The sequence below is a fragment of the Lates calcarifer genome, linkage group LG13 (assembly GCF_001640805.2).
Source record: "Lates calcarifer isolate ASB-BC8 linkage group LG13, TLL_Latcal_v3, whole genome shotgun sequence".
Lineage (NCBI taxonomy): Eukaryota > Metazoa > Chordata > Actinopteri > Centropomidae > Lates > Lates calcarifer.
Genome location: NC_066845.1, coordinates 50,589 through 77,803, shown reverse-complemented (window position 1 = coordinate 77,803; position 27,215 = coordinate 50,589). Strand labels below are relative to the sequence as shown.

General features: G+C 39.8%; 3 protein-coding genes across 5 annotated transcripts in view; all 3 read right to left on the bottom strand.

Moving 5' to 3' along the window:
- The window catches only part of LOC108898208 (trichohyalin), a 28,989-nt gene extending 21,111 nt beyond the window's left edge, over positions 1 to 7,878 (bottom strand). For all 3 annotated transcript variants that reach the window (XM_018698160.2, XM_018698239.2, XM_018698297.2), the window contains exon 1: positions 7,770 to 7,878. The gene's annotated coding sequence lies outside the window, so the exon portion shown is untranslated. The remainder of the gene's footprint in view (positions 1 to 7,769) is intronic.
- A 9,067-nt stretch (positions 7,879 to 16,945) lies between these two features.
- LOC108897030 (uncharacterized) lies at positions 16,946 to 18,590 on the bottom strand. The gene is made up of 2 exons (XM_018696450.2): positions 18,450 to 18,590; positions 16,946 to 17,529 (listed from the first exon to the last, which is right to left on the bottom strand). The coding sequence occupies exon 2, from the start codon at positions 17,511 to 17,513 to the stop codon at positions 17,115 to 17,117; it is 399 nt and encodes a 132-aa protein (XP_018551966.1). The 5' UTR covers positions 17,514 to 17,529; positions 18,450 to 18,590; the 3' UTR covers positions 16,946 to 17,114.
- A 2,479-nt stretch (positions 18,591 to 21,069) lies between these two features.
- On the bottom strand, positions 21,070 to 26,256 carry LOC108896956 (perforin-1-like). The gene is made up of 2 exons (XM_018696341.2): positions 26,129 to 26,256; positions 21,070 to 21,573 (listed from the first exon to the last, which is right to left on the bottom strand). The coding sequence occupies exon 2, from the start codon at positions 21,557 to 21,559 to the stop codon at positions 21,173 to 21,175; it is 387 nt and encodes a 128-aa protein (XP_018551857.1). The 5' UTR covers positions 21,560 to 21,573; positions 26,129 to 26,256; the 3' UTR covers positions 21,070 to 21,172.
- Between the last annotated feature and the right edge of the window lie 959 nt (positions 26,257 to 27,215).

Sequence of the window (27,215 nt, the reverse complement as noted above, 5' to 3'; positions counted from 1 at the left end):
GCTTGTGCCAACAAGTCATTTAATAGTTTTGTGAAATTAAATTATTTGAGCAGATCTAAAACACAGAAACAGTCACAGTAACAGTAACAGAGGACCATGGCTGTAACTCGTTTTTGCTTGTTGTACTGCACTGCATTATGATGCTATGTTTTCAGAACAGTCAAACCTGGGAGTTCCTTTGCATTCATGAATATCTGAATTAGCTTGATTTTGATTGTTGAGACTTTGACATGAATTTGGACTCTTTAAAGTCTTTCAAGGTGTTTTAATCACTGGTCATACAAAATTTTACATAATAATTCCATTATTTGCAGTCTGTTCTGTATGTTTGCCTGAACAGCTGAAAAAATAAATAAATACATCAATAAATATAAAGGTATACACAGATCAGCCACAACATCAGAACTAGTCACCAGTTTTAATGTTGTGGCTGATAGGTGTATATTTCAGATTACCAGCTGTTTAGGATTAGGCTTTTTGATTCCATCGAACACCTACAGTGTCCCATTGTAAACCTGCTTCTGCTACAATCACTAATGAGTAAAAGGCAAACAAATGCTAAACCAGTATAGTGGGAATCTCTTGCATTTCAGCCACTCCATAAACAGGGGTTAGTGTTCTCAGAATACTGATAAGTGACTGCAAGTGACTAACATTTCAACACACAGTGCATCAGTGACTATTTGACTGTTGTGTCCTCCAGTATTTTATATGGGTTCAGTAGCTGAGAAATGCTAAACTAGTCTGACCACCAATGTGCCTTCAGAAAGTGAGATGTTTCAGAAAACTTAGCAAAGCAAACTGAGAATTTGCACAGCACTGTAGCAACCTGGGTGTAATACCTGGTTGCAGAACTGATGAGGTTTCATGCCCTTGTCACTTGTATTGAGACAACTGAGAATGTTGGCTTCAGTCGACTTCAATGAATTTTTTTTTTTTTTTTTAAATAAAAAACAGGGTAAGGTATCAAAACATGTATCCTATGGTGTGACTACTGAATTGCAGATACCACATCAACATTAGAATCAAAAATTTCAAATGACACAAAGCTGAAGTACAGAAACAAAGGCTGTGATACGTACACTGATCAACCATAACATGAAACCATTGACAGATGAAGTGAATAACATTGATCATCTCATTACAATACAATGTTCTGCTGAGGAACCATGGGTCCTTCATTCATCTGGATGTTATGTGTCCCAGTGCCAGACACCACAGGACACCCTCAGATGGCCCATGTCCAAGCCCCAACAGGTCAGAGCTGTGCTGGCGGCACGAGGAGGACCTACATAATATTAGATAGGTCCTAATACTGATGGTGGTGCTTTTGGCAATGGAAAGGAGTCAACATGGGCCCTCTGACCAGTCTGTGGCTATAGAGCCCATATACAACAAGTGGTGATTCACTGCATGTTCTGGCAGCTTTTTCTGACAATCAATGTCATTAACCAGCAATAAACCTACGACTGCAGTTTGATGTCATGGTGATGAGCACATTCACTATTATGGCTCAAGTGTTGGTTTTGTGTAAGTAAATAAGATATGACAGGAATTTCCATTTTGTTTCTGTGCCTTACACAACTGCAAACAAAAAAATATGCACATAACAGCCTACACAACAATAAGACAGCTCACACACCCTCCTAATGATGAATACAGAGATAAAGATTTGATTTAGTGTGAACTACTTGCAGGACCAGTTCCCCAGAGGGGATGTCAATGCCTAGACATGTATGCAAACATCAAAACAACCTGGGCTGTATTTTCAGGTTTCTGGTTTAACAAACTTTGAGTTTGTTAAGTTTGTTCATTTGTTTTGGTCAAGGCTGATGCTGTTTGTTTCCTTCCAGAAAAATGGGTGACATGATAGGAGCGTGACACCAGCCAGTCAGGAAGTGAACATTGGTGTCTGTGCCATCATTTCCAAAAGTCTCTGTTTTTGCCTGTCCAGACTAAAATGCAGCCTGAGTTTTCAAACTAAAACAGGGCCAGCAGAGTTTCCAAAAGTCCCTATTTAAGGGGTTCAAAAACTCTGGAACAGTATGGATGCCACGTGTAAACAGATCAACAGTGATGCCATCATCCATGGAAAAAAGTAACCAATTGTTCCCTGTTTCCTACAACTTAGTGTTATATATAATTTCCATGTGCAAATATTAGTTCAACACCAACTCCCACCAGTTGTAATCCAACATGGTTTTTAACTGGGAAGTAGCAGCCACCCCCAACATATCATGCTTCCCACTGTACTGTCCCCAGCTCCTCTGTTTCTCCCCAGAGTAAACTCACACACTGTTGTGAGCATCAGCAGCCAAGCATAAAGTCCGATTTGTTTTAAGTTTGTGTGTGTATGTGTGGTGTGTGTGTGTGTGTGTGTGTGTGAGAGAGAGAGAGTCAGAGCTAACCACTCTCTTGGAGCAGAGAGTCCATCAATAAACCAATCAGATACTGTTATCCACTATCTGTACAAAAGTACACAGTTTGTCACTTAGTACACACTTACACACTGATCTGATAAAATCACCCTGTGCTGAACAGAATAGAATAGAATAGACCCTGAATGTCTTCCACTGTGGAAATCTGGTGATTCTCTTCTACAGGAATTATCTATGGTTTGTCCAGAAAGTCACTAGATTTGTTGCCTTGTTGCTTTTCTGAAAACATCACTCAGTCACAGACATTCAAGTTTCTAAGCCTGGCCTCGCTGTCCAGTGAGGAAGAAAATACACATCTTGGTTAGTAAGGACCTGATAGTTCTGAACACACTCTGGGTCAGTTTGCTGTCTCAGACCCACTGTGTGTGTCAGCAGACTGACCGTATTCTGGAATACTATAAAATCACCACCACTACAGCAAACTTTGAATTAAGTACAGTGTCTCCCTTTGGTTGGGTTGTCTGAAGGGGATAGGGGTGGGGGGTAGTTATATTATGGTTACACATGGATGTCGGAGGAGAGGACTAGGACTAGCCTCCCTGCCAGCAAAGCCACAGTTGGCAGATAGCGCGTGTAAAAACGCTAATAATTTGGTCTGACTTTCAGATGTTTGGGGTCGACGTCTGTCCATCTATGATACTCACTTCTTGTTGTTGCTATTTGTTGGAGCTTTTCCTGCACTTAACAGCAAGTTGTCAACCCATCTACTCTGGGGCTCTTCACTCCTATGTGCGGAAGCATACGCAGAGACGCACGTGAAACGGGAGGCAGAGAGAGAGACGCAAACATAAATTATAAAAAAACAAGTTCACAACCCTCAGCCTTTTTCTATACAACCTGGTGGTAGTCTGTTTCCTGTGAGACCCTAATGTAAGCCACTTTCTTTATTCAGAAGATTTCATATTTAAGAATAATTCACCTCTGTATTGGTACTTAAGTGTGCTCTCTATAGCTGTTCTATACAGGGCATGACCAAATATTTCACTAAATGCCAGCACAGTCCAAACATGCAGCCCTACATCCATTAGGTATGCTATCACACTGTCCCCTATGCTGCCATTTCTCCCACTATCACCCTGTCACTGAGCATCACCAACCAAACTGAAATTCCAGTCTGTCTTTGTGAGAGTGAGAGAGAAACAAAGAAAGAAACAAACCCAGCAGCTGCTGTGTCTGTGTATGTGTTGTGTGTAGATGTGTGCGTGGCTCTGATGAAAGCAGGCCCAATGCTCCCTCAAGGCAGGGAGTAGCGAATACCACAAATGCATCTATAAACCAGATGCCTCAGCTCCACACTGGGCCCTGTCCTCATACTCTCAACGCCTGGCATGAAAAGTTGTTGTTGTTTTTTTTTAAAAAAAAAAAAAAAAAAAAAAAAAAAAAAAAGCTTGTGCAACACTCTACAAGACATAGTTGGCAAAATGGCTGCAAAGCCACCATCACTGACAGAAACCTACAGTTACAGAATGACAACAAACTATTTTAAACTGGTCTCACTTGACAAACTCCTAAAATGACAACAGCTTGTTCATGTTTTCTTCCCTGTGAATGCTTCCATATCACATTAACAACAGGTTTTTCTGTTAATGTATAGTGCCAGATATACTGCCATGTAAAAAAGACTTGGATATTCATTTGCACATGTGGTTCAACATAGAGTTGGGCAGCATGTGAGCAGTGAGCTCAGCCTCACTGATATTCCCTGAAGACAACATTTAACTGTATGGACCTGAGCTATCCCATAAATTTGTTTTAAAACTAAACTGGTGTTGGGGAAAACTGCCAGGCTAGCTCCATCAAACCTGAAAACCATTTCACAACAGGTGTAGAAATAGATATACATATGTGTGTGTGCGTGTGTGTACGGGCATTTTAATTACTTTTTGATGTTGATTAATCAAGCCAATTTAAGTCAATTAGTTGTAATGTCATCGTTAAGATGTGCCCTCCACCCAAACCAGAATAATAATATGTTGTCGTGGCAAGTCGTGTTTTTTTCAATGTAGTGTACAGATGCACTGACTTTACCTCCCAAGCTCCACTCATCAACAACGCACCTCAGACTAGCTGATGTTCTCAGCAGTGTGTCTCATCTGTGCTGTGAGTCTGGAGCACAGAACCAGAAATGTTCTGGTCACCGTCCATGTAACAGCAGGTGACAGTGACATAAAACTCAGATATGAGAGCCATCCATGCAGCAGTTGTTATTGCTACTTTTCAAGTTCTTTTTTAGAGCTGTAGCTGCCTCATTGTACTTTTTCTCAATCTGGCCAGTCTCCCATGAAGGTGCAGTGTATTTAGGTTCTGTGAGCCTTTGACAGGTCCACACCTCCGAAAACGCTAAGAGAAAACATATTGTCTGAAATCATTTAAGTCACCAAAGCTATTGGTTATCTGTTCCTGTCGTTTGCTGTCACACGAGCGTTTAGGTACAACAAATCCACAGTGATGCTGCAACAGGCCCTAGCGTTCCACCAAACTAGGAGGAATCCCGCTTAGCCTAGCAAGATAGTCTTAAAAAAAATACAAGAGATACAGATATATATATAAATGCAAGAAGCGCCTATTACTCGTCATTAATAGAGGATAATAAAAACGACCCCAGGTTTCTTTTCAGCACTGTAGCCAGTGATGATTTTATGAACTTTTTTAATTATAACATTTTTACTATTAGAGACAAAATTCATCACATCCTGCTCTCAACCAGCACTGATTTATGTGACAACACAGGATCCTCAGAATCAGCTGTGAAAGCTAACTTAGACTGTTTTTCTCCCATCGACCTCCACCAGCTCACATCAACTATTTCAGCATCTAGGCTGCTTAAGGAAGCTCTGCCCTTAATTTGCAGTTCTGTATTAGATATGTTAAATCTAGGGATGGAACAATACCACTTTTTTTTCAAACCAATACAATACCGATACTTGGATCTGAGTACTTGCTGATACTGAGTACTGATACGAGTACTTACACTTCATACATTTACTTGAAAAACATGTTTTAATTTTATCAGATATTGTTTCATTCTCTGGCTGTAAGAAATTGCTGTAACTGACATTTAAACATTCCATTATATATGGCACTGCCACACATTTTACTCAAATAGAAGTTCTGTTAAAGTACTGACATTTTAGCATTCAACTGCATCTTTTTTTTTAACAAACAGAATATCTTCAAGGCGAGAGTAGGCTAAGGTGGAATGTTTAAAATGTCTAACTATTCTCCGTCCGACTGCCACAGCATCAGCCACGCTCCTCTGTGCTAAAAGCCCCTCATTAACAGCCAGCTGGAGGGTGTGTGCGACACACGGCAGGCTCGGGAGTCCAGCGTCACTCATGGCTTTGATCATGTTTTTCGCATTATCACATAGCACAACATGAACAGAACTTTTAGGGACCCCCCCATGTCTGAAGCATGTCATCAAACACACCTGCGATGGCTTCGCTGGTGTACAAACCCCTAAATTGTTTTGCATGCAGGACGACTCTTCGCTGAGTAAAATCCTTGTCAATCTGCTGTGCAGTTAAACTGATGAGGGACTAACTGGGCTAACGCTGCTCATCCAAATATCAGTGGTGAAGCTGAGGGCCGAAATGCCTTGCAACAGGCTGCGGATGTGCCTCTTCACAAAGTCATGTAGCTTTGGCAACACTGTGTCAGTGAAGTGTCGGCTAGGGATCTCATACCTCAGCTCCAGTACGCTGAGAAGACGTCTAATCCCATATTATCAACAACTGACAATGGCTGGTCATCAAGAGCAATGTACTGGGTCAGAGCCTTTGTTATTTTCAATGCGCGCTGGTTGTCTCTTAACATCTTCTCCCTCTTCTCCAGAGTTTGCTGCAAAGTTGGTTGTTGCTGTTTGCCATTATTAGCAAACACTTTGAACTCGGCGTTGTGTTGGTTTTTTAGATGTTTTATCAGAGCATAATTTGCAGTCCGCTTTACTTTAGTCACCATCATCCACTTTGAAATACCTCCACACCGCCGACATTGCTCCTCCTAGCTCTCAATTAGCACCTGACCGCCCAAGTGAACGTCACGCTGCCGCAAAGTGGTATTGGGCTGTGGTATCGGAAAACATTTATACGAGTATGAGTACGAGTACAGGAACGGTATCGGTGCATCCCTAGTTTAATCTGTCCTTGTTAACAGGTGCCGCAGTCATATAAAGTAGCCGCAGTCATATAAAGTAGCTGTAATCAAATCTAAAAAAGCCCACTCTTGATCCAGACATATTATCCAACTACAGACCTATATCTAACCTCCTCTTTCTTTCTAAGATCCTGGAGAAAGCAGTTGCAAAACAGTTGTGCGACTTTCTACAGGATAATAGTTTATTCAAGGTTTTTCAGACAGGATTTAGGCTGTATCACAGCACAGAGACGGCACTTCTGTACATAGAGAGAGCATTTTATTGGCATTAAAGGTACCGCACTAAACTGGTTTAAGTCCTATCTATCTGATAGGCTTCAGTTCGTGCATGTTAACAACAATTCCTACATGTACACAAAAGTTAGACATGGAGTTCCGCAAGGGTCAGTTCTTGGACCAGTCCTCCTCACTTTGTATGTGCTTCCCTTGGGCAACATTATCACAAAATTCTGAGTGTGCACTTCTTCCTTCATTAACGCACAAAGACTGAAAACACACAACACACACACTCAAACTATGGAGACGACAGCAGAAGAGACTTTGAAACCGCACTAAACTAAAAGGAACACAGAGTTCCAGAGTCAGAGGAGGTGGAAACGGGACGGGGGATGGGTTTGTTTGTTTGTGTGTGTGTGTGTGTGTGTGTGTGTGTGTTGGAGCAGCAGCAAACAGGAGTACAAACAAGTTTCTAAAAGATTTAAGCTCTGTTCTCTTCGCTTTCAGACGGTGAAAACACAACATCAACACGGTGAAAACACAACATCAACACAAACACAACATCATCAAGTTCAGATTCACGGCGATAAGACTCTCGGTCAGTGGCCTGACTGAGTAATAAATAAGAACAGGGTCGCGGTTTGTGTTAAATGTCAGTCTGCAGAGGTGAGAGGCTGTGAGGAAGCCGTAGCTTTGGATTTAAACACAGAACATTTTGTTCCAGATAATGTAGGTGTAGAAACGGTGTGAGCTGATAGTTGGTAGTTTCTGTCTGCCTGCTTTCTACTTCGGCAGATACCGCAGCCGTCCTCGTTTCTGACACCTAATCCCAGAACTGCTACTACAGTTAAATGGCTCCTAATCATAGCGCGTGCGCGCAAACACACACACACACACACACACACACACACACACACTGAGGCCACCGAGGCGCGGGAAGCAGCGAGGAGATACACTCACCTGTGCTCTTCTCAGAAAACCTTTACTTTCCTTCAGAACTTTCACTCTTCACTTTCAGTCCCGAAAACTCGCTCCTGGTTTGTGATGTTGTTAGGTGCGACGACGTTGTGCGCATGCTCGATTCTAACGACCAATCCCGTGCAGCTCCCTTATGTAACTAAACTGTAATCCAATCTAAACCCCTGTTATCCTGAGAGAGCACGGAGAGCACGGTCTCTCACATCAGCATCTCCCACTGTGTGGACCCACAGCTGATCAGGTGTTGACAGGTACATGACCATAACGACCACTTGCACAGGTTCATGTCGTGTGGACAAACTGTGTTCAAAAACACAGAACTTAATAGATGTGTTGCAAAAAATCCCAACGTTTACAAAAATACTCACTAACAGAGTATTTCAGTTAGATTATTTAATAAATGTATATAAAATGGACATTTTCATCTGGAGGTGGTGGACTATCACGCCCATAGCCACCTCCCTCTGAATCAACCCACAGTTCAGTTCCAGTTTATGCATCAGAACAGAACAGAACATTAAAATCCATTCCCCACACCAGAATGTAATCACTGGTATCTGTATACTAAACAGCATGGTGCTCACAGTCAGTGCATCACCCAATACTCCTCTGCCAGAGTAGTAGCCCCCACAGCTGTCTTCACTTTATGCTCATTTAAAAAGAGCCCAAGATCTAAACCTCTGGTGATATGCCTCAGAAACCTTAACAGACACATAAACCTCACTTTCAGTCACACTGAGTGTGGAGTATGTTTCCTGTGCCTTACTTGTCAAAAGGCACTGAAACAGTAACGTGTGCTCAGCATCAGATCACTCTGTACTCTTGGAAGAGTAACAAAAACATGTCCAGATCACATTCACAAAACTGAGGAACTAAACACAGATCAGTGGAAGCATCAGACCAATGTGACAACAGAGAGCTGCCTCAGGCCACCTGCATTACTCAGACTTAATCTGCACTCCTCCAGTTCCAATCTTCAGTTTCAGTGTGCAACAGTAATAACTTCTTTTGCTGTTCAAAGCTTAACCTGGCACTCACCCCAGCTTCACTAGAGGCAGCTGCCTCAACTGAGTTATAACCAGGAACAATAGCATGCCGTTTATGACAGAGAACACCCATCTCCAACAGATTTTCTTCTAGAATATTTTTCCACCTTCTCCTTTCACCACTCTCCCCCCAACATCCATCTCAAAATGTTTGAATTGCTCCCATGAACACTGCTCCAAAATCTTCTCTGACCTAATTTTCAAAAATTCCAAAACCAGGGTTAACCTTATCTGCCTGGATATGCACAACCCAAAACTGATGTGAAAAGAATAATATCAGCCACATAGCCAAAACATCACCACAGCCCTGTCCCTCTAACTGCCTGACCAGAATCTAACTAAATTCCCCCCTGTCTTCAGGGTAATTACACACTGTAACACCACAAGCCTGGTAAAGCAACCACCTGCAGGAAATTTACATTGTTACAGCAGCAACAGGGATAGCAAACATAGAAAAGGGCATCAATACTGGTAAAGTATAAAACAAGATATAGACAAGACAATATACACAAAAGAACAACATAGGACTATACACATACAGATAAGGATGAAATTATTAGCTCACCTATGAAATTTTCATTGTTTTAAAAATATTTCCCAAGCGCTGTTAAACAGCAATTGGTTTTTAACACAGCTGTTTCAAACATCCTAGTATTATTTTTGGATGCTTACATTATTTTACTTTGCACACAGAAATGAAATTATTTCACAAAAACCAAAAACTACCAGGGTCAAAATTATTAGCCCCCCTGATGCTAATAGTCAATTGTGTATCCTTTTTGCTGGATAACAGCCTGCAGTCTTTGTTGTAGTTTTCAACAAGTCTCTGACATGTCTCCTGAGGAATCCCAGCCCATCCTTTGGCAAATCTCTCAAGCTCCTCAAGATTTGATGGCCTTGCCATGCTTCCAGTATGCATAATTCATTCACTAGTGTCTTGGCAGTTGTTCTGGGGTCTAACCCTAACCCTAAAACTTTAAATTTCCCATGCTTCATTATAATGAGGGAAAAAATAAAAAACAGTGCTGCTTAGAGAACTTAGAGAACTGCTTAAAGTAAATATGACAATTGGCCTTTAGTCTTCCAACTGAAACAACATATAGATTACTTGTTTCTATCCTCAGGTATGTCTCAGAGGAGTGTACCAGCAGTAGGCATCCAACAGCTTGGTTGTCATAGTAATAATTAATCAACATGTGGTTAATGTTGTGGAATGGTCTCAGTTTTAGGTTTATGCATAAAAAATACTTGGTTAAGTTCATGAGAGGATGGTGGTTTGAAACTGGTTGTGGAACTGTCCCAGATTAAAGACATGACAATAACGATTGGATTCAAAAGGGAACTGAACATCAGTCTCCTGTGTGGAAGTGGAGTCATCCATCCATCCACTTCAACCTCCCATTAAGACAGTCTTTCTCACTCTTTATACTACACCAACTCCTTTGTCCTTAACAACAAAACTAACTAATGTTAATAATAATAATAATAATATGGTATGTAATAAGCTGCTGACAGTCTTGTGTTACCTTTGGTGGAAGAGATATCCACATCCTTAAAACTAGGGCTGCATGATATATTGAAAATGTATCATTATTGTAATATCACGTGCATATCAAAACTGCTTGACCTGCGATTTAAATGGTATATTTCCATGTGCTCTGCATTCACGCTCTACTTGTCAATGTGTTTGGCCAATCAGATGGAGCCATTCTGACCTAGACACCCACCGCCTGTGTAGATGCTATAAACTGAGATAGAAGCGCATGGAGAGTTAGGTAGTGAGCAGATTACACTTGACTTTTTTCTGTCAGTCAACATGTCCGTTCATATTGAGAAATTTCGGCCATGTAAAACAACTACCCGACATATAACAGCTAGCCATGGCCTCTTGGTCTCCTTCTCCCTTTCCTGCTCTCTCCTGCTCTGCATGTCAGATGTTTAGTTACTCCTCTGCCTCATTTAGCAATAATGGTATGTGTAATAAATGTAGTTTGTTTGCTGTGCTCAAGGCGAATCTTAGCAAATTAGAGACTCGGCTCCGGACCATGGAAACAAATTCAGCAGCTAATGCTAGCCAGCCCCCCAATAGGTGCAGACCATTTTGCGAAACGTGAAGATAGCAACACCAGCGACCATAGTTGAATGCATTCCTGGGGCCAGAGCGGGCAACACAGAATCATATTTAAAGTTGCTGACAAGTGTCACAGCTCTATTGATCCATGTATTCCTATAATTCTTAGTAGTGAGGATTTCATGAGCTTCTTTAACCATCAGAGACAAAATTCACCACCTCCTGCCCTCAACCAGCTCTGAGTTAAGTCAAAACACAGGACCCCTAACACTAACTGTTGGGTCTCTCTCTGTAATTATAATAATCTAAAGAGTACAGTCTAGACCTGCTCTATATGAAAAGTGCCTTGAGATAACTTTTGTTGTGATTCAGTACTATATAAATAAAATTGAATTGATTTGAATATTTTATATGTCACACAACAGACTATTAATTTGGCAGAATTTCCCTCTGACATTTTGGCTGGTGATGTTTTCACCTGCTGGTCAACAACGCATGACACCGGCCAAAAGCCAGCATATGCTAACGTGTTGTTTTGCTAGCGAGGTGTCACAGTAAAATACTCACACAGTGAAGAAATGGCGTGTTATCTTTTCTGATGTGTACATCAATCAGGAGTTTAACCTTACTCTGATTTAACTCGGGGTTATCAAGGAAAGTCAGGGTTAACAAACCCTGGCTGCCTTGCTCTGTGTTTAACGGTACTACGACAGTAGTTAAGATGTCGGTAACTTGAGTCTGTGTTAATAAAGTTTGTGTGTGTGCATAAAACGGAGAATGGAGACGAACGGAGATGAAGAGCGCACATTAATTCTGAACTCTAATGACAAAATGTAAAATTGTGGCTGTCAACAAAGTCAGGGAGACTTGTCAAATGTTCTCAGAATAATTTTTCAGATATTTGGATTACAGTCAACACGTGGGTCACATGTCTGAGAATGAGCTGTTACTGTTAATGATGTTCTGCCTGGAACACTCAGGCTGTATATGTATGAATGTAATGCTGTTAAGTTCAGTATGAACTTCATGTTAAAAGTATTTCAGCCTCAGTGGAAATCTGAACCTGAAGAAATATAAACATTCTATAAGGTGCTACACATTCATATCCACCCTCAGGTAGCTGTAGTAATTCTGATTGGGGCAAAGGAGGAAATGGTGAGGTAAATGGACTGCATTTATAAAGTGCTCTTCTAGTAATACTGAACACTCTTTACAGTACAGGTCACATACAATTCCTACAGTTTAACTGTAGGGTAATACTGACGACTTGATAGGTTATTGATAATGCAGTGGATGGAGAGGAAACACAGGGGTTAATGTGCTACAATATAATCTATATCTGACTGAAATATTTAGAACAATATAGCTCGATGAAGTCTCTTCTCTTCACTGTTGCCAAGTGTTGGTTTCTCTCTGTAATATTGTGTGGTTTTGATTTTACTTTGTAAAGTTCCTTGATAATGTGAGAACTGACATGCCTCTCTCTCATGAGATTATTATTTAATAAAGTAATTTTTCCTTTATTAGTCAGTTCATGGTAGAGTGACAGGAAACGCAGGGGTACACTTGCAATACTTGCAATAACACTTGCAATAGATTCAAAGAAAAGATATTACATTTACATGTTATGAACCCTGACCACTGCAGCACCTGGTCCCTCCCATTCCCTCTTAAGAGCAGTCCTCTACTCCCTCTTCACCCATGACTGCTTTTTCATTCACCCCACCCTTTGCCTACTGTAGTAGGCCTGATATCAGACAATGATGACACACAACCTCCTCACATTTTTTGACTGTTTTATATTTTCATATTTTTGGCTATTTTATATTTTATCTGTGCTTTCATCCCAAGAGCTGCTAAATGATGTTTCATTGTTTTGAAAACAGTGATAAAGAAGATCTATTCTATTCCTCTCCCTGAGGGAGTCATCCCAAGGGATCAATAAAGTCTAGTCTAAGTCTAAGTCCCTGATATATAATATGCAGAATGGCCTTAGTTAAGATTTGTTATACACCTTCAAATGGTAAACACAGCAAATGAAGCCTACATTTTCAGCCTGTGTCTGTTTGTCTGTTTGTCTACCAGCCTGGCATCAGGGTGGATGACGCAGTCATCTTCCTTCTACACAGAGCTCTCTCTCACCTGGAAAAGCCTGGGAATCATGTTGACAGGACTTTGTGGACTGGTGCCTGCGGAATTGCCCCCAGATCAATGCGGGAAAACTAAAGAAGTAGTGGTGGATTTCTGCAGGAGCAGACACTCAAGTGACCATACATTGAACATCCATGGTGTTCAGCTGAACAATAGACTGGACTGGACAGACAACACCACTGCTCTTTATAAGAAGGCTCAGAGCAGACTCTACCTGCTGAGGAGACTCAGGTCTTTTGGAGTGCAGGGGACACTCCTGACAACCTGTTATCACACTGTTATGGCATCAGCCATTTTCTATGGAGTGGTCTGCTGGGGCAGCAGCATCCTGACTGTGGACAGGAAGAGACTCGATGAACTGATTGGGAAGGCCAGCTCTGGGACACCCCCTCGACCTGGTGGAGGGAAGAGAGGAGGATGATAACAAGGCTATTGTCCCTGATGGAGAACAAGTTCCACCCCCATGCAGGTAATCTGACAGCATTGAACAGCTCCTTCAGTGATAGGCTGCTTCACACAGTCAAGTGTATGTGTATGAAGAAGAGGTATCACAAGTCCTTCCTTCCTGCCACTGTCAGACTCTACAACCCGCTCTGCTCCCAGTAAACCACACACCCACCCACAGAGACTCACTGACTTTAATACTACTACAGCTGCTACCATTCATATTGTGCAATATTATTTCACTCAGGGTTTATTATTTCAGACTCTGCAATATCAGTATTCAGTCCAATTTCTTACAGTGCATGTAGTCCTGTTTATATTGTTAATATAGTTTATCATTTTAAATGGTGTCTTGATTATATATCTTGTTTTGTATTTACTAATATTTATTCCTTTTTTATATGAATCTTTTTTTTCTAATTTGCTGTCCCTCTTTGCTGCTGATTATCTTATCTTAACTAATTTTAATAAGACTAACAGACTTACAAGAGAAAGGTTACTGATCAGCAGCCCTCCTAGAAACAACTCTACAATATATGGCCAAAATTTTTTGTGTGCTAGTCTGAGACTGTTGCTCCTAGTCAGTTCCTGGTCTAGGTGCATTAGTTCCAATCAAGAGAAATCTTAATCACAACAGTGACATTTTGTTGACAATACTGTTCTTCCAACTTTGTGTTAATAGTTTGTCCCATTCATGACAATGCCACCGTCCACAAAGTCAGCTCCATGAAGAGTTTGTTGTAAAAGGACCTGCCCTGACCTCAGCCCCTACAACACCTTTGGTTTGAACTGAGCCAGGCTTTATAACCAACATCAGTGCTGGACCTCACTGATGCTCTTGTTGCTGAATGAGAGTAAATCCCTACAACAGGATGAACTTTTGATGGAGAGACTGAAACCAAAAGGGTGGAGGCTGATAGAGTAACATATTAATGAACATGGTTTAGAATGTACATGTTCAACTGTCACACTATCACTGTTTCAAGTTATTGGATCCTGACTTTCTTCAGTCTATTCATACATTAGGTTTGTTGCTAATCCAAACTGTTCAGTTCAGTTCAAAACTACAAGTTGTCTGATTGTTTGTGTCTGTTGTCTGTGGGTTTTGATTTACTTTTGAGGAAGTAAAACAGTTTTGATCACAGCAGAGCTCTCAGTCACCACTGAGCAGCTCCACTGCTAAAAGCTCCTGATTCCATACAAACAGTGATTCAGCATAGTGCGGTCATAGACAATTGTACATGTATTGAGTAACTCTAATTAAAGCTAAAGGTAAGTAAGTTGAATGCAATTATCAATCACATTTTTATTTATGTAATTTCTTGTTTGTAATTCATCCATTAGAACCTAATACTTGTATGCACAGTCAGCTCATCCGGTAACAAATGTATAAAATCAACATGAATTGAACATACTCAATTGTACAAAGATTTTTTCAGTGACACAATGATTGATCTAAATCCATGTTGATCCTTGGTCCTGAACAACTGAAAGAGGAGGTGCCTCGAGCTGAGATGGATATGATCATTCATTGACTTAAATATAAATATAATATTTGTGTTTAAATCAGTCCTTATTTACTGAAAAACTTGAAAACCAACACTGCCTATGAATCCAGTAGACTGCAATATATTTGACAGTGGTAAAAGGAGTAAAAAAAGAAACATATCTACACAGCAAAATCAAAAGTGTTAGATTTTCAGTGTTAGAGTTGAAAGTAAAAATATAGTCATTTCAACTCTTGTTAAAGTCTAATTCAACTACAAAGTAGTTATTCCTCAGACAGTGTCAATGCTGATACAGAGAGTTAAATGACATACTCTGCTAACAATTCTACATGTTGATTTCACTAGCTAGCCAGTGTTATTTCCAGAGGTACGTGTCTGTTTTTTCCAGCATCGAGGCAGGAGACCAGCCAGCTATTGTCTTTATTTATGACTGGACTTGACCAGACAACACTCCAACTGTGACCAGGAGCATGGATGTGTGTACATCTAATCTTAAATTACCTACCCAGTACTATTTATTTTAGTTGGTGGTTTATGCTAAATATCGTGGTTGCTTACGTAGCATTAGCTTATCAACTCGCTGTGTACTGCCTAGTTAATTGAAAAGAATAACTCTGTATCACATGTGTTGCTAAGTGAATTAATGGATCTAGTAACATTTTGCTCATGGGAAAAATAGCAGTTAGCAGTCCACTGGTCCCTTACAGCAACGGAACAGTGAGGTAACACTTTTATTTTCAAGGCGAGGACACAGTAATGGCATGTTTTGAGATTATTCACGGAAGTTCATGCCCTTGGTCTACAAGGTAGTGCAGTGGCAGTGTTGCCTCACAGCAAAATAGTTTGGGGTTTGAGCCCAGGTTTGGGCCCTGGGCTTTTTCTGTGTGGAGTTTGCATGTTCTCTCTATTCTCTCCAGGTACTCCAGCTTCCTCCCACAGTCCACACACATGCAGGTTAACTGGTAACTCTAAATTGCCCATAGATGTGAATGATAGTGTGAATGGTTGTTTGTCTCTATATGTTGGCCCTGTGATGGACTGGCGATCTGTACAGGGTATACCCCGCCTCTTGCCCAATGACAGCTGAGATAGGCTACAGCCCCCCCGCGACCCTTAATGGATAAGCAGTATAGATGATGGATGGATGGATAGTGTTTTTAAAATACAGATCAACTTTACAAAGAGTTAAATACTGAGTTCAATTTTACATCCTCTGCAGTGCTAATATGGCAGTAACTCTGTACAGTGTCAAGAATATATGGATACACACTTGTGTTGTATAAATTCAACACTCACCTGTGTTGACTAGTGTTAAATTTTAACTATTGAGAGAGTTGCAGCAATTGTCATAGCAACTGTCATAGTGTCAAGAATTTAACACTTTCAAAAGTGTAGTTTTAATTAGTGTGGACCAATATAGACACTTTCAAAGTGTTGAATTAACACTGCTGATTTTGCTGTGTACATTATGTGACATGTCCTGTCTTTAGATAATGATTTGATGACGTGAAGGTGTTGGTGAACCACCTACTCCTGAATGCACTCAACACCAATGAGATGGTGATGGAGTTTTAGGAGAACCAGGGCTGATTGTACAGTGTACATGTATGTGTATGTGTAAGCCTAAATCCTAAACTTTAAGCTGTGACAGTAATGGATTACTTAGTAATGCATGACAGTAATGTGACTTCAATTCAATTCAGTATTGTTTGTATTTCACCAAATCATAACATATATTATCTCAATGTATTAACATAGTAGTATTAATATTAACATGTTAACATCGAGAATGAACTGAATATAAATGCAAGTAGTTTAACATCCACAAAAGTATCATCCATAATTATGTTCAATCACATTTGTAAATGATAAGAATTTACAGTAGCAAAGGTTTACTTGACAAACAGGCAGTAGGAAAAAGACAACAAGAGGCTGGAATTAATATTTAAAGGGTTTATTGAATAAAGCATGTTAGCATGTCTCTTTGGGTAATGATTTATCACATCAAAAACCTGAATAATAGATTGCAGGACCTGCACATTAGCATCATGCTGTGGTAAATACAGGTTGCCTGTAACAGCCAAAGGTCTCATACATCTATAGAAGTCTACTGGCTTTGTCTATCGAGGGTATAGGAGTAATGGAGGATTCCGCCTTTCTCCAGGAAGCAGTCATGCTCCTGGGTTCCCAGCTTCATCTGTCTTTGGCAGACTCCCAGCAGGTCATCAAAGAGGAAGTCACTGTCATGAACCTCGAGCCTCAGTATGTCATTCTCCTGAGCCTTGAAGTGGGTGAACTCCTCCTCCCACCAGGGGTTTGGGTTATTGTTGCGAACAGATGTTTTACCCAGCATGGCCGAGCCACTGAACACCTTGACATAGGCATCTGCAGTTCCCAGGATATTGGAGGGAAGGTCGCTAGCCCGCAGGTTAAACAGCTTTAGCTGGGCTTCAGCTACAGTTAGACTGCACAGGACCAACAGGAGGAGGGGGAGACTGGAGGCCATGGCTTCACAGAAGGCTCTGAAGGAGGAACAGCATTTTAATCTGGGTACATGAATTTGAATTTGTGAGGGTCTTATGACACTATATATATGCATACTATAGTATATAAACACACAAATAACCAATAATAAAGCTTAACATGAAATAATGAACTTATCAAAACCAAACACAAAACTGGACTGTGGAGAAGTCATGTTGAACTGTCCTCTTGATTCCTAAAATAAAGCAGCTGTGTCAATACCATTCACCACATGACTCATGACTACTGACTCAATGAACGGGCAGAAGTTGCATTATTTTCAAATGAAGAAAATGTGAAAACATAGCATAATAAGAGCTGCATCTGTTATTCCATTCACTTTGATGTTATATATATTATCTCATGACCTATATATTCCATTTGTGACCTATGTGTTTCAGACCCCCTGTCTGCTACCATCTCATTTATTAATCTACCAGTTAGCTTGTATCAGATCTTTTCCATACGTTACCCGTCTTTTAATTTTAATTCTCAATTAAAGTCTTAACCTTAAAAACTGCATGGGTTCATGCTCACAGTCTACACATCTAGACCTGAGGCTGAGAGAAAAAGGCCCTTTAGTTTGATTTGACTAACTGACATTTGTTTTGTCAAATTATTACAGCATGTGTTTGAACACTGGGCTTTTTAAAAAATAGTTAAATTGGTTTACTTTTTACTAAAATTCAAACCTCAAAAGATCATGTGATCAAAATTAAAGGATGAGGTTGGGTGAGCATAAATGTGTGAATTACAGAATTATAGTTATATATATTATATATATTAGAATATTCTAAATTCAAGAATAGCCCATTAAAGCTTTTTCCCCAGAATTTTTTCAGAATTCAGAATTTGTTTAAAGAAATTCAAAAGGGAAACATGAATTCTACTCTGGGCTAAATCAAAATCAAAATCTTACCCGTAGTTTTGATGCTTTGTCTCTCACCACACTGTCTGCTGTTTCATATGTTTTTAAAGGCCAGGAGACTTCCTATCAGCTTCATTTCACCCTCCCACATTGCGCTGATAACAACACAATCTGCTACACTCCCAGCATTACATAATATGATAGAACTAGAACTTTTGGTTTGGGTTGACCTATTTATATAGCACTACAATCATCTAATCAGATCCAGTTTATTTGTATAACCAAATGCACCAGCCAACAAAAAAACATATTATATTTTACTTGTGAATCATCATCAGGCTACTGATTTATTTTCCACATGTCGATCATGAGTTGAACGTATTTCCCAATTCTTGGTGTTTTTAGTGTGTGTGTGTTTTCAGTATCACTATGTGGACAGGAGACCAGGTGAAATTTTGTGATAATTTGATGTACAGATACAACATTGTCATACCATACGTGGCAGGACTATCACAGAAATTCAAAAGAATTTTCTCCAAACATAACATCCCGGTGCATTTCAGACCTGGCAACACCCTTAGGCAGAGACTGGTTCATCCCAAGGACAAGACTCCCAAGCACAAGCTAAATAACCTTGTGTACGCTGTTCAATGCAGGGAGAAATGCTCAAACCTGTACATAGGCAAAACAAAACAACCATAAAAGCATGGCACAACACAGAAGAGCCAGCTCATCAGGACAAAAATCAGCAGTCCATTTACACCTGAAGGAGAAGGGACACTCTTTTGAGGACGACAGTGTCCACATTTTGGATAGAGAAGACAGGTGGTTTGAGAGAGGAGTAAAAGAGGCCATCTATGTCCACCTGCAGCGTCCATCTCTAAACAAAGGTGGTGGCTTATGACACCAACTCTTAGCCACTTACAATGCAGTCCTGAGATCCTTACCCAGGAAATCCCCATTCACACCTTGAGACATGTGACCCTAACGACTCACATGATGTTAGGGTGGGGCAACGAACCACCAATGAGTCACACCTGGGCTCATGTGACCCTAACAACTTGCATAACGACTGGGTGGTTCAACGACACCCATAACCACTCCTGGAGGTTAAATACCTGGGAGTCTCCAACCAGTTTTCAGAACTGAAGAAGCCTTTCGGATTAGAGGTGAAACATGTTCAAACCAAAAAGAAGTCCAGTTGCTTTCAATCTTAGCACTTAAGAAGACATAAGTATAGTAATGCAATGGCTGACATCTGTATCACCCAGATAGTTTCTTTAGTTTTAGAGGATGTTTTGTTGATGTTTTTTCTGATGAAGAAAAAAATCCATACTTCTCTAATTATTTTTGTTTTTATTCAGTTGCTCATGTTTGAAATTTTTGGTGTGACACAAAAACAGTTTAGTTTTTATATATTTCTCACCAAAATGCACAGTGTATGATTTCACGATCTTGTAAAGCTGTTGAATGGCTTCCATACTCCATAAAACCTCTGTAAAACCAGACATGTCAAACACTAACTAACTATAGTATGTACACATTCCATTCAGGTGTTCCAGTGTTAGGGCTCTGACATTGTGAATACTGGATTAAGTAATGATGCAGACACATTACTACACAGTGGTGGAAAGTACACAAGTGCATACATGTGATCCCAACTTAATGTCATTAGCGTTATTCCACCAATCAACATGTGATGGTAACATGCTAAGACATGTTACATTGTACCAGTAAAGACATAGAAGAAGAAGACTGCGAGCTAGTAAACAAAGCTGGGTTTAAAGTATTTAATAAAATTGACTTTGCAAGTATTTCAAGAGGAAGGAAATCCTCTCAACACGTATGTTAGATTGGAATGATGTGGACAGATTTGTCTGTAGAGAAAAAAAGTTAGATTATCTTGTGGCTGTTAATTACATAACATTATGCACAGAATCCCTGAAAGCAACCTTCTGTGCCCACCTAAAACCGATGTTAACAGTTATCTTTAACCAATCCTACTGTCAGGAAAGAACACTGATATTGGATGACTGTGTAAAACCCTGGATAACATTCAATGAGTCTGAATTTATATTATATCAGCGCATGGAAGCTACAGTATGGTTAAAGCTGGGGAAAAAATGTAATTGCAATTAATAAGAAGGCAAATGTTAATTGCAGGTCAGTGACAGGACGCACAGTCTCCTGTAGTCTCCTGTATGGAGACCACTTTAACCTGATCACCCTCATGTTCTGTCTCACTACAGTATATGGCCCACTGTTTCCTGCATTAGCACTGTTAATCATGGGGTGGGGAACAGTCCAATATGGACATGATTCCAAAGGATACTGGGCTGTTTTACCTGTTGATGTGTAGTTTTCCTCTGTTTTAGGGGTTACATGGGCAAAAAAAGCATTAATGACAGTGGTAGGTATACAAATAAAGTCTACAGTCTCAGTCTGGGAAATGTGTATGAAAAGAACAAAGAATAAAATTTAGCTGCTCTCCATACATTGCCTATTTTCTTGAATGTCTGCTGGCTTGCAAGAACTTGTGCAATGTTCATTAAGAATGTATTAAACTAAGCCCTGTCAGTCTGAAAATATAATATACTATAAAAATAGCAATGGGATACTGATTGTTTCGGTTTCATCACAGCATTATGCTGAGTTAGCACACAACATAAAGTTTGGATGTTGCAACACAAGTTTATTTTTTATTGTCAGCCTTGGAAAAAGTGTGACAGTGGCACCAGAAGGTTGGATACATCCATACATGCCTAATGACTGTATCAGCCGAGTGTGTAGGTGTAATGGAGGGTGCCACCTTTCTCCAGGAAGCAGTCATGCTCATGGGTTCCCACTTTGATCTGACGCTGGCAGACTCCCAGCAGGTCATCAAAGACAACATCACTGTCATACACCTCCAGCCTCAGTATGTTGTTCTGCTGGGCCTTGAAGTAGGAGAACTCCTCCTCCCACCAGGGGTTGGCATCGTCTTGACGGATGGATGTTGAACCCAGCGTGGCTGAGCCACAGAACACCTTGACATAGCCATCTGTGGTTCCCAACAAGTCAGAGGGAAGACCGCTGGCCCGGATATTAAACAGCTTCAGTTGGGACTGAGCCACACTCAGACTGCACAAGACCAGGAAGAGGAGAGGAAGATTGGAGGCCATGGCTTCACAGGACACTACGGAGGTGAAACAAAAAATCCAGATTGTAGCTAGCATACTTAAATGTTTTTTCATATGTCATTTTTCACTGTTTAGTCCTAAAAATTAATCTTTCCATTGATTTTACATGGCCCTTATCTAACATAAAATCATGAATATTTCTGCAGACAAACTACAAGTGGGCAGTTGTCATTCCTTTTAGACAACAGCTACCATTCAGTTGTAAGACCTTGCCAGATATTTTCTAGTCTTACATCACTGGCCACATCTCCACACACCATTACTACATTTGTGCAGGTCAAATCCTGCAAAAATACCTAAACCAACACTGTGTTAGTCCATCTCTCAGTACTTTCTTAACTTCCCTGGATTGACACCCTCAAGCTGATTGGTTCCTTCTGAAAATTTAACTGTTTAAAAGTGGTTATAGTTTATTTTTAAGGCTTTTAAGGCTTTCTAATTACCTAAATCAGTCAGACACTGCAGTTTTTATCAAAGGTTATTCAAAGAGGACTTAGTGCATTTCTTGAGGGCTAACTTCAGTTAATATATTTCATTAGCACATTTGGTGTTAGTATATCAGGTAGCAAGACAGTGATCAAATGTATTAAAGTATTGCTTTAATGTACAGGTTGCTATAATGATTGCTGAAAGCACATAATGATGGCACATAAGATGTTATATTATTCTTTATAGGACAGTGTGTTCTGCTGTCCTCTACTCCTTGCTTTACCTTGCTTCAGGAATGATATTTTATGTCACCATATATCTCATAAAATAATGGAAAACAAATTTCCTTATATACCAATAATCTGGAAAACTATTTTTCTCAGTGTAGCTGCTCTGGGTTGCTGATGATCTTACTGATATTGCTGTAGCCTCAATGTGTACAACAATCAACATGGTTGCCCCTCTGAAAAAGAAGGCAGTGAATCAGAGGAGGCTTATGTGCTGTTTTAAATGGACTGTACTTATATAGCACTTTTCTAGTCTTTTCGACCACTCAAAGTGCTTCACACTACAGATCACATTCACCCCATTCACGCAAACATTCATACAGCACTTGTTCTATGCAAACAGTGCTTTCTAGCACAGACACACACATCAGAGGCAATTTGGGGTTCAGTATCTTGCCCAAGGATACTTTGGCATGCAGACTGGAGGAGCCGGGAATCAAACCACCAACCTTCTGCTTGGTGGGCGACTGCTCTACCTCCTGAGCCACAACTGGAAAGGAAGTGGCATTCCACTAGTCTATAAGAATTTTGTCTAGCCTGTAAAGATAGTCTGATTGCATACAAGATGACCCTTTGTAATGCTAGAACCTCCTATGATTCATCATTCATCTGAGAAAATAAGAACAACCCCAGGTTTCTTTTCAGCACTGCTGTCAGACTGACTGAGAGTCAGAGCTCTGTTGAGCCATGTATTCCTGCTCTTCATTTCTAAAATCCCAGAGAAAGCTCTTGTTAACTGTGATTATTTGCTCAGAATGGTATGTTTTAAGATTGGTATGTTTTAATGGTATGTTTTAAGCCAGGATTTACAGTACATCACAATACAAAAACAACCCTGGTGACAGTTACCAATGATCTTCTCATGGCCTCAGACAATGGACTCATCTCTGTTCTGCTACAACAGTTGTTATTACAGACTGGAAGATGTCACTGGGATTAAAGGACCTGGTTTAAATCATATTCATCCGATAGAGTCCAGTTTGTTCATGTTAACAATGACTCTTCCATGAATATAGAAGTTAATCATGGAGTCCCACAGGGTTCTATGCTAGGACCAATACTTTTCACCTTATCTATGCTTCCTGTAGGCAACATTATCAGGAGGCACCACATAGATGACATCCAGTTATATATATAGCTAGCAAGCCAGATGAAACTGATCAGGTAGTCAAACTTCAGGCATGTCTTAAAGACATATGATGACATATGAATGATGTGATTTTAAATTAAATCCTCCTCCTCACCTACAAAGCCCTTAATGATCAGGCACCATCACTCTCTAAATAGGATTGTGGAGGAGGTTTATACATCACTTCCCAAGCATCTAAGGACTTTCATGATGGACAACTGTGCGCTGGGTGGTAGGTCTGAGGAGGATGTGGAATACATCTTTCCAAGCTCTCCAGGCTCTTCGCCAAAAGTCTGCTGGCGGTCCCTGTACAAGGCTCCAGTTGATAAATGGTCAGCCAACCTCCAATGGAGGATTGTACATGGGCAATAGCCACAAGCAGACACAGAGCACACCTGCATCCTGATCAGGGGGCATGTCTCTTATGTTCACAGAGTGGACATTTACTTGTACTTGTGTCCCAGATTGGTGGTGGTGGAGTGTTTGAGGTGTTGAGGGGTTGGCTTTTGGGCTTGGGGGAGGTTTTTCATTTGAGCTCTTCAACTATGGTCCCTAGTATTGAGCCAGGAAAAAAGGTACACACAGTTGGATAAAATTTCATTTCAAAAACCAAATTAGCCATCTGGCCTACAAATGGTGGACAGTGTGGAGGGGTTCACTCAACATAAGTGGTTCGAGTGTTTGTTAACTATGGAAACTGTTTGGTTTCTCTCTGTAACACTGAAAGGTCTCAACAAGTACGTTTGGATTTTGCACTATAGAAATAAAATTGAATTGAACTGAACTGAAACCTTTACTGTGGAGTGAGATGATGAAAGATGTGGGCATTCTAATGAAAAACCCAATCAAGATGCATGTGGAACTTGGTGCTTTTGGAGCTTGATTTATCTGGGCACTAAAAGTCAGGATATCCCAGCCTCAACTGTTTCCACTGTGAGAACTTTTGAACTTATTGCATGTTGCATCCACTGCCTTTACCTAAAAATAACAGCTCCTCTCCATAAAGATAACACAAGACCATTATCGTTTCTCCACACACAACCTGTTGAGTTAGACATTTAGGAGATATTGCATCATCCTCTCTGAGGGGAAGTGTGAAAATGTAGCTCCGGAACAGCTGGATTTGTTTGGACTGCTGTTCCTTTCACAGCTCTAGTTACATTCATGTAATTAATGTGAGACACTTGAAGTCTTTCTTCACTGTTAGTTTCTATTTATTATACAGCTGGTCTGGATGAAGCTAATTATCTAAACAGAAAATGTAGATATAATGTACCAAAATATGGAATATTACTGTTTAACCAAATAACAGCTGAATAAGTTTTTGAAAGTGTAAATACGATTAGCAATATTGAATTTAATGGAAATAGTTCAGAAATTAATTCTGCAGTATGCTGTATCGGAAAGGGGATTTCTTTTCAAAGTGCAGCTTGATTTCCAATAGTCAATCACTTACCTGTCTAAGTCTATTGAAAAATTATCAGTCAAGTGCACAGCTTCTTTCAAGGTGGTTTAAATGAATCACCTGGAGCCTCAGCATCTAACGTATGAGACTGCAGATACATGCATAATTCTCTGCACAAACTGTGCCATTACATTAAATAATTCTATATTTTATTCAGGTGTAAATATATTTTGACACCTATTCATAAGTCAGATTTTGGTTATTTAAATTTTAGTCTTATTTTGAATGTATTTTGAATTTGTTTTTTTGGTTTATTTCTTTACTTTATTCATTAAAAAAACTTTCCCTCTGTTACCATCTTTATTCAGTCAGCTGATCAAAGGAAATATTTGATAAAGTTTCTAAGTTAGTGTGGACGAGAATAAAAATGTCTCAAAGTGAGGTCAGGCTGTAGCCACCAGCTGTTACTAACTTTATCTGTCTGCCATTTGATGCTGAGCCAGTAGCATTTGGTTGAGTTTCTTTGCTGAAAACAGTGCCTGCTGTGGTTGATAATGACACAGTGAGAGTAGAGAGAGTGAACCAAAACAGTGAAGCTGTAAACCAGACAACGAAACACTGAGGTGAAAGTCGCTGTAGAGCTCCATAAAGTACAGGGAAAATGATATGATGAAATGATGAAATGTTAGCTACTTGTTTATTTATTTATTTTATGTTAGCCTTATTTATTTTATCTTAGCCTTTATTTTATTAGCTTTATTCCTATATATTCCTTATAATAGCTTTATTCCTACTCTCTCTTCACACTGTATTGCTTTTCAACCTCTGTATTGCAACTGGTGCACAGCAATTTCCCTCGGGATAAATAAAGTTTCTTGAATCTTGAATCTTGAATAACTCTCTGTGGGTTTATCGCCACAAGTGGTCCCTCTCCTGCTGCCACACATGTGATGTTGTTATTTTAAAAATGTTTATTATAAATGATTTAAAGGTGGGAAATTATAAAAAGGTGGTGTAAGAAAAGTGACACAAGATATTTAACTGCAAAGTTATGATGGTGGTATGAGTACTGCTGCACTTGTGGCAGTGGTTGTGGTAATAACTGAAGTAGTAGTATTGGTGTAGTACAGCTGCACTACAGTAGATAATACCAGTAGATAATAAATACTGACAGACAGACAGACCATCAACAGACCATGAGACCCAGAAGAATGGAGTTTGGGCAGAATTAAGAAATTAAAAGGGAATATTAAAAAATTCAACTGTCCAGAGCTAGAGCAGATTATATGTTCAGGTCTTACCTGTAGTCTTGATACCCTGCTTCTCACCTCTCCGTCTGATGGTCCATGTTTTAAAGGCCAGCAGAGCTCATATCAGTTTGATAAAAAACCCTTCCCTAAAACCTGCTCCACTCTCCGCATTACACAATGAGACAGAAATAGAGCCACTCTCTGGAGGTTGCTGGCTCTTATACAATAATGAGGAGACTGGCTCCACTAAATTTTCAATTGAATTTGTTTATTGACATGATCATAATGAAGTGTGCTATTGTCAAAGCAGCTCTTACATGTGTTAAACTGGAAACACTTCAAAATAAACACAACAAATACACAATAAACTGTTTTACTAATGGTGACCAATTAATTTAAACTTTATTTAATAGTTTATGAAAAGATGCTATTAATATTAGTTAATACAGTAATAAGCATGAACCAACAGTTAATGAATACATTAATAAATGTGAAGTAAAATTTAATGTTAATAGATGTCTCTTTTTAAAAACATTTATTAAGGGTTAACATGTCATTGAGGGTATTTATTAATATTAGTTGATAAAGACATTAATGAACATTTATGTTCACAGCCATAGTTTTTTGATAATGGTTTAGATCAGCTGACACTCTCCATGGTCTTCATGTCATGCACAGGTTTAATGTTCCTTCAGCTTCATGATGTTCCTCAATATATTTTAGCCTGACCTATAATTATATATATATATTTCTCTCTCTCAGAGACCATTCTGGGGCTCCATATGATCAAATCTAGAACCAAACAACCATAAATGCATCCACTGGATAAACTCTGAATTGACTTAGGTTCTGTGCAATCACAGATGAGGTGTTGTCCCTCCCTTTCTGAAATGTCACATTGTTTCCTGAAATGCTTATTTATTTTTGTTTTTTTCTGAATTGTTGTTGTGTTTTGACCTTTAGGGCCACATCAATACAATGTCTTTCATTATGCCATGTTCTCCTGTCACTATTCTCTACCCCCCTCTCTCCTTCTTCCCCTCTCTCTCTCTTTCTCAACCCAGCTGATGGCGTCCACCCTGAGTCTGGTTCTGCTCGAGGTTTCGTAAAAGGAAGTTTTTCCTCTCCACTGTCGCCT

What these genes read in the sequence shown, in the direction of transcription:
- LOC108896956 (XM_018696341.2), bottom strand. Translation starts at nt 21,559, where the DNA reads ATGGCCTCCAATCTTCCTCTCCTCTTCCTGGTCTTGTGCAGTCTGAGT.
- LOC108897030 (XM_018696450.2), bottom strand. Translation starts at nt 17,513, where the DNA reads ATGGCCTCCAGTCTCCCCCTCCTCCTGTTGGTCCTGTGCAGTCTAACT.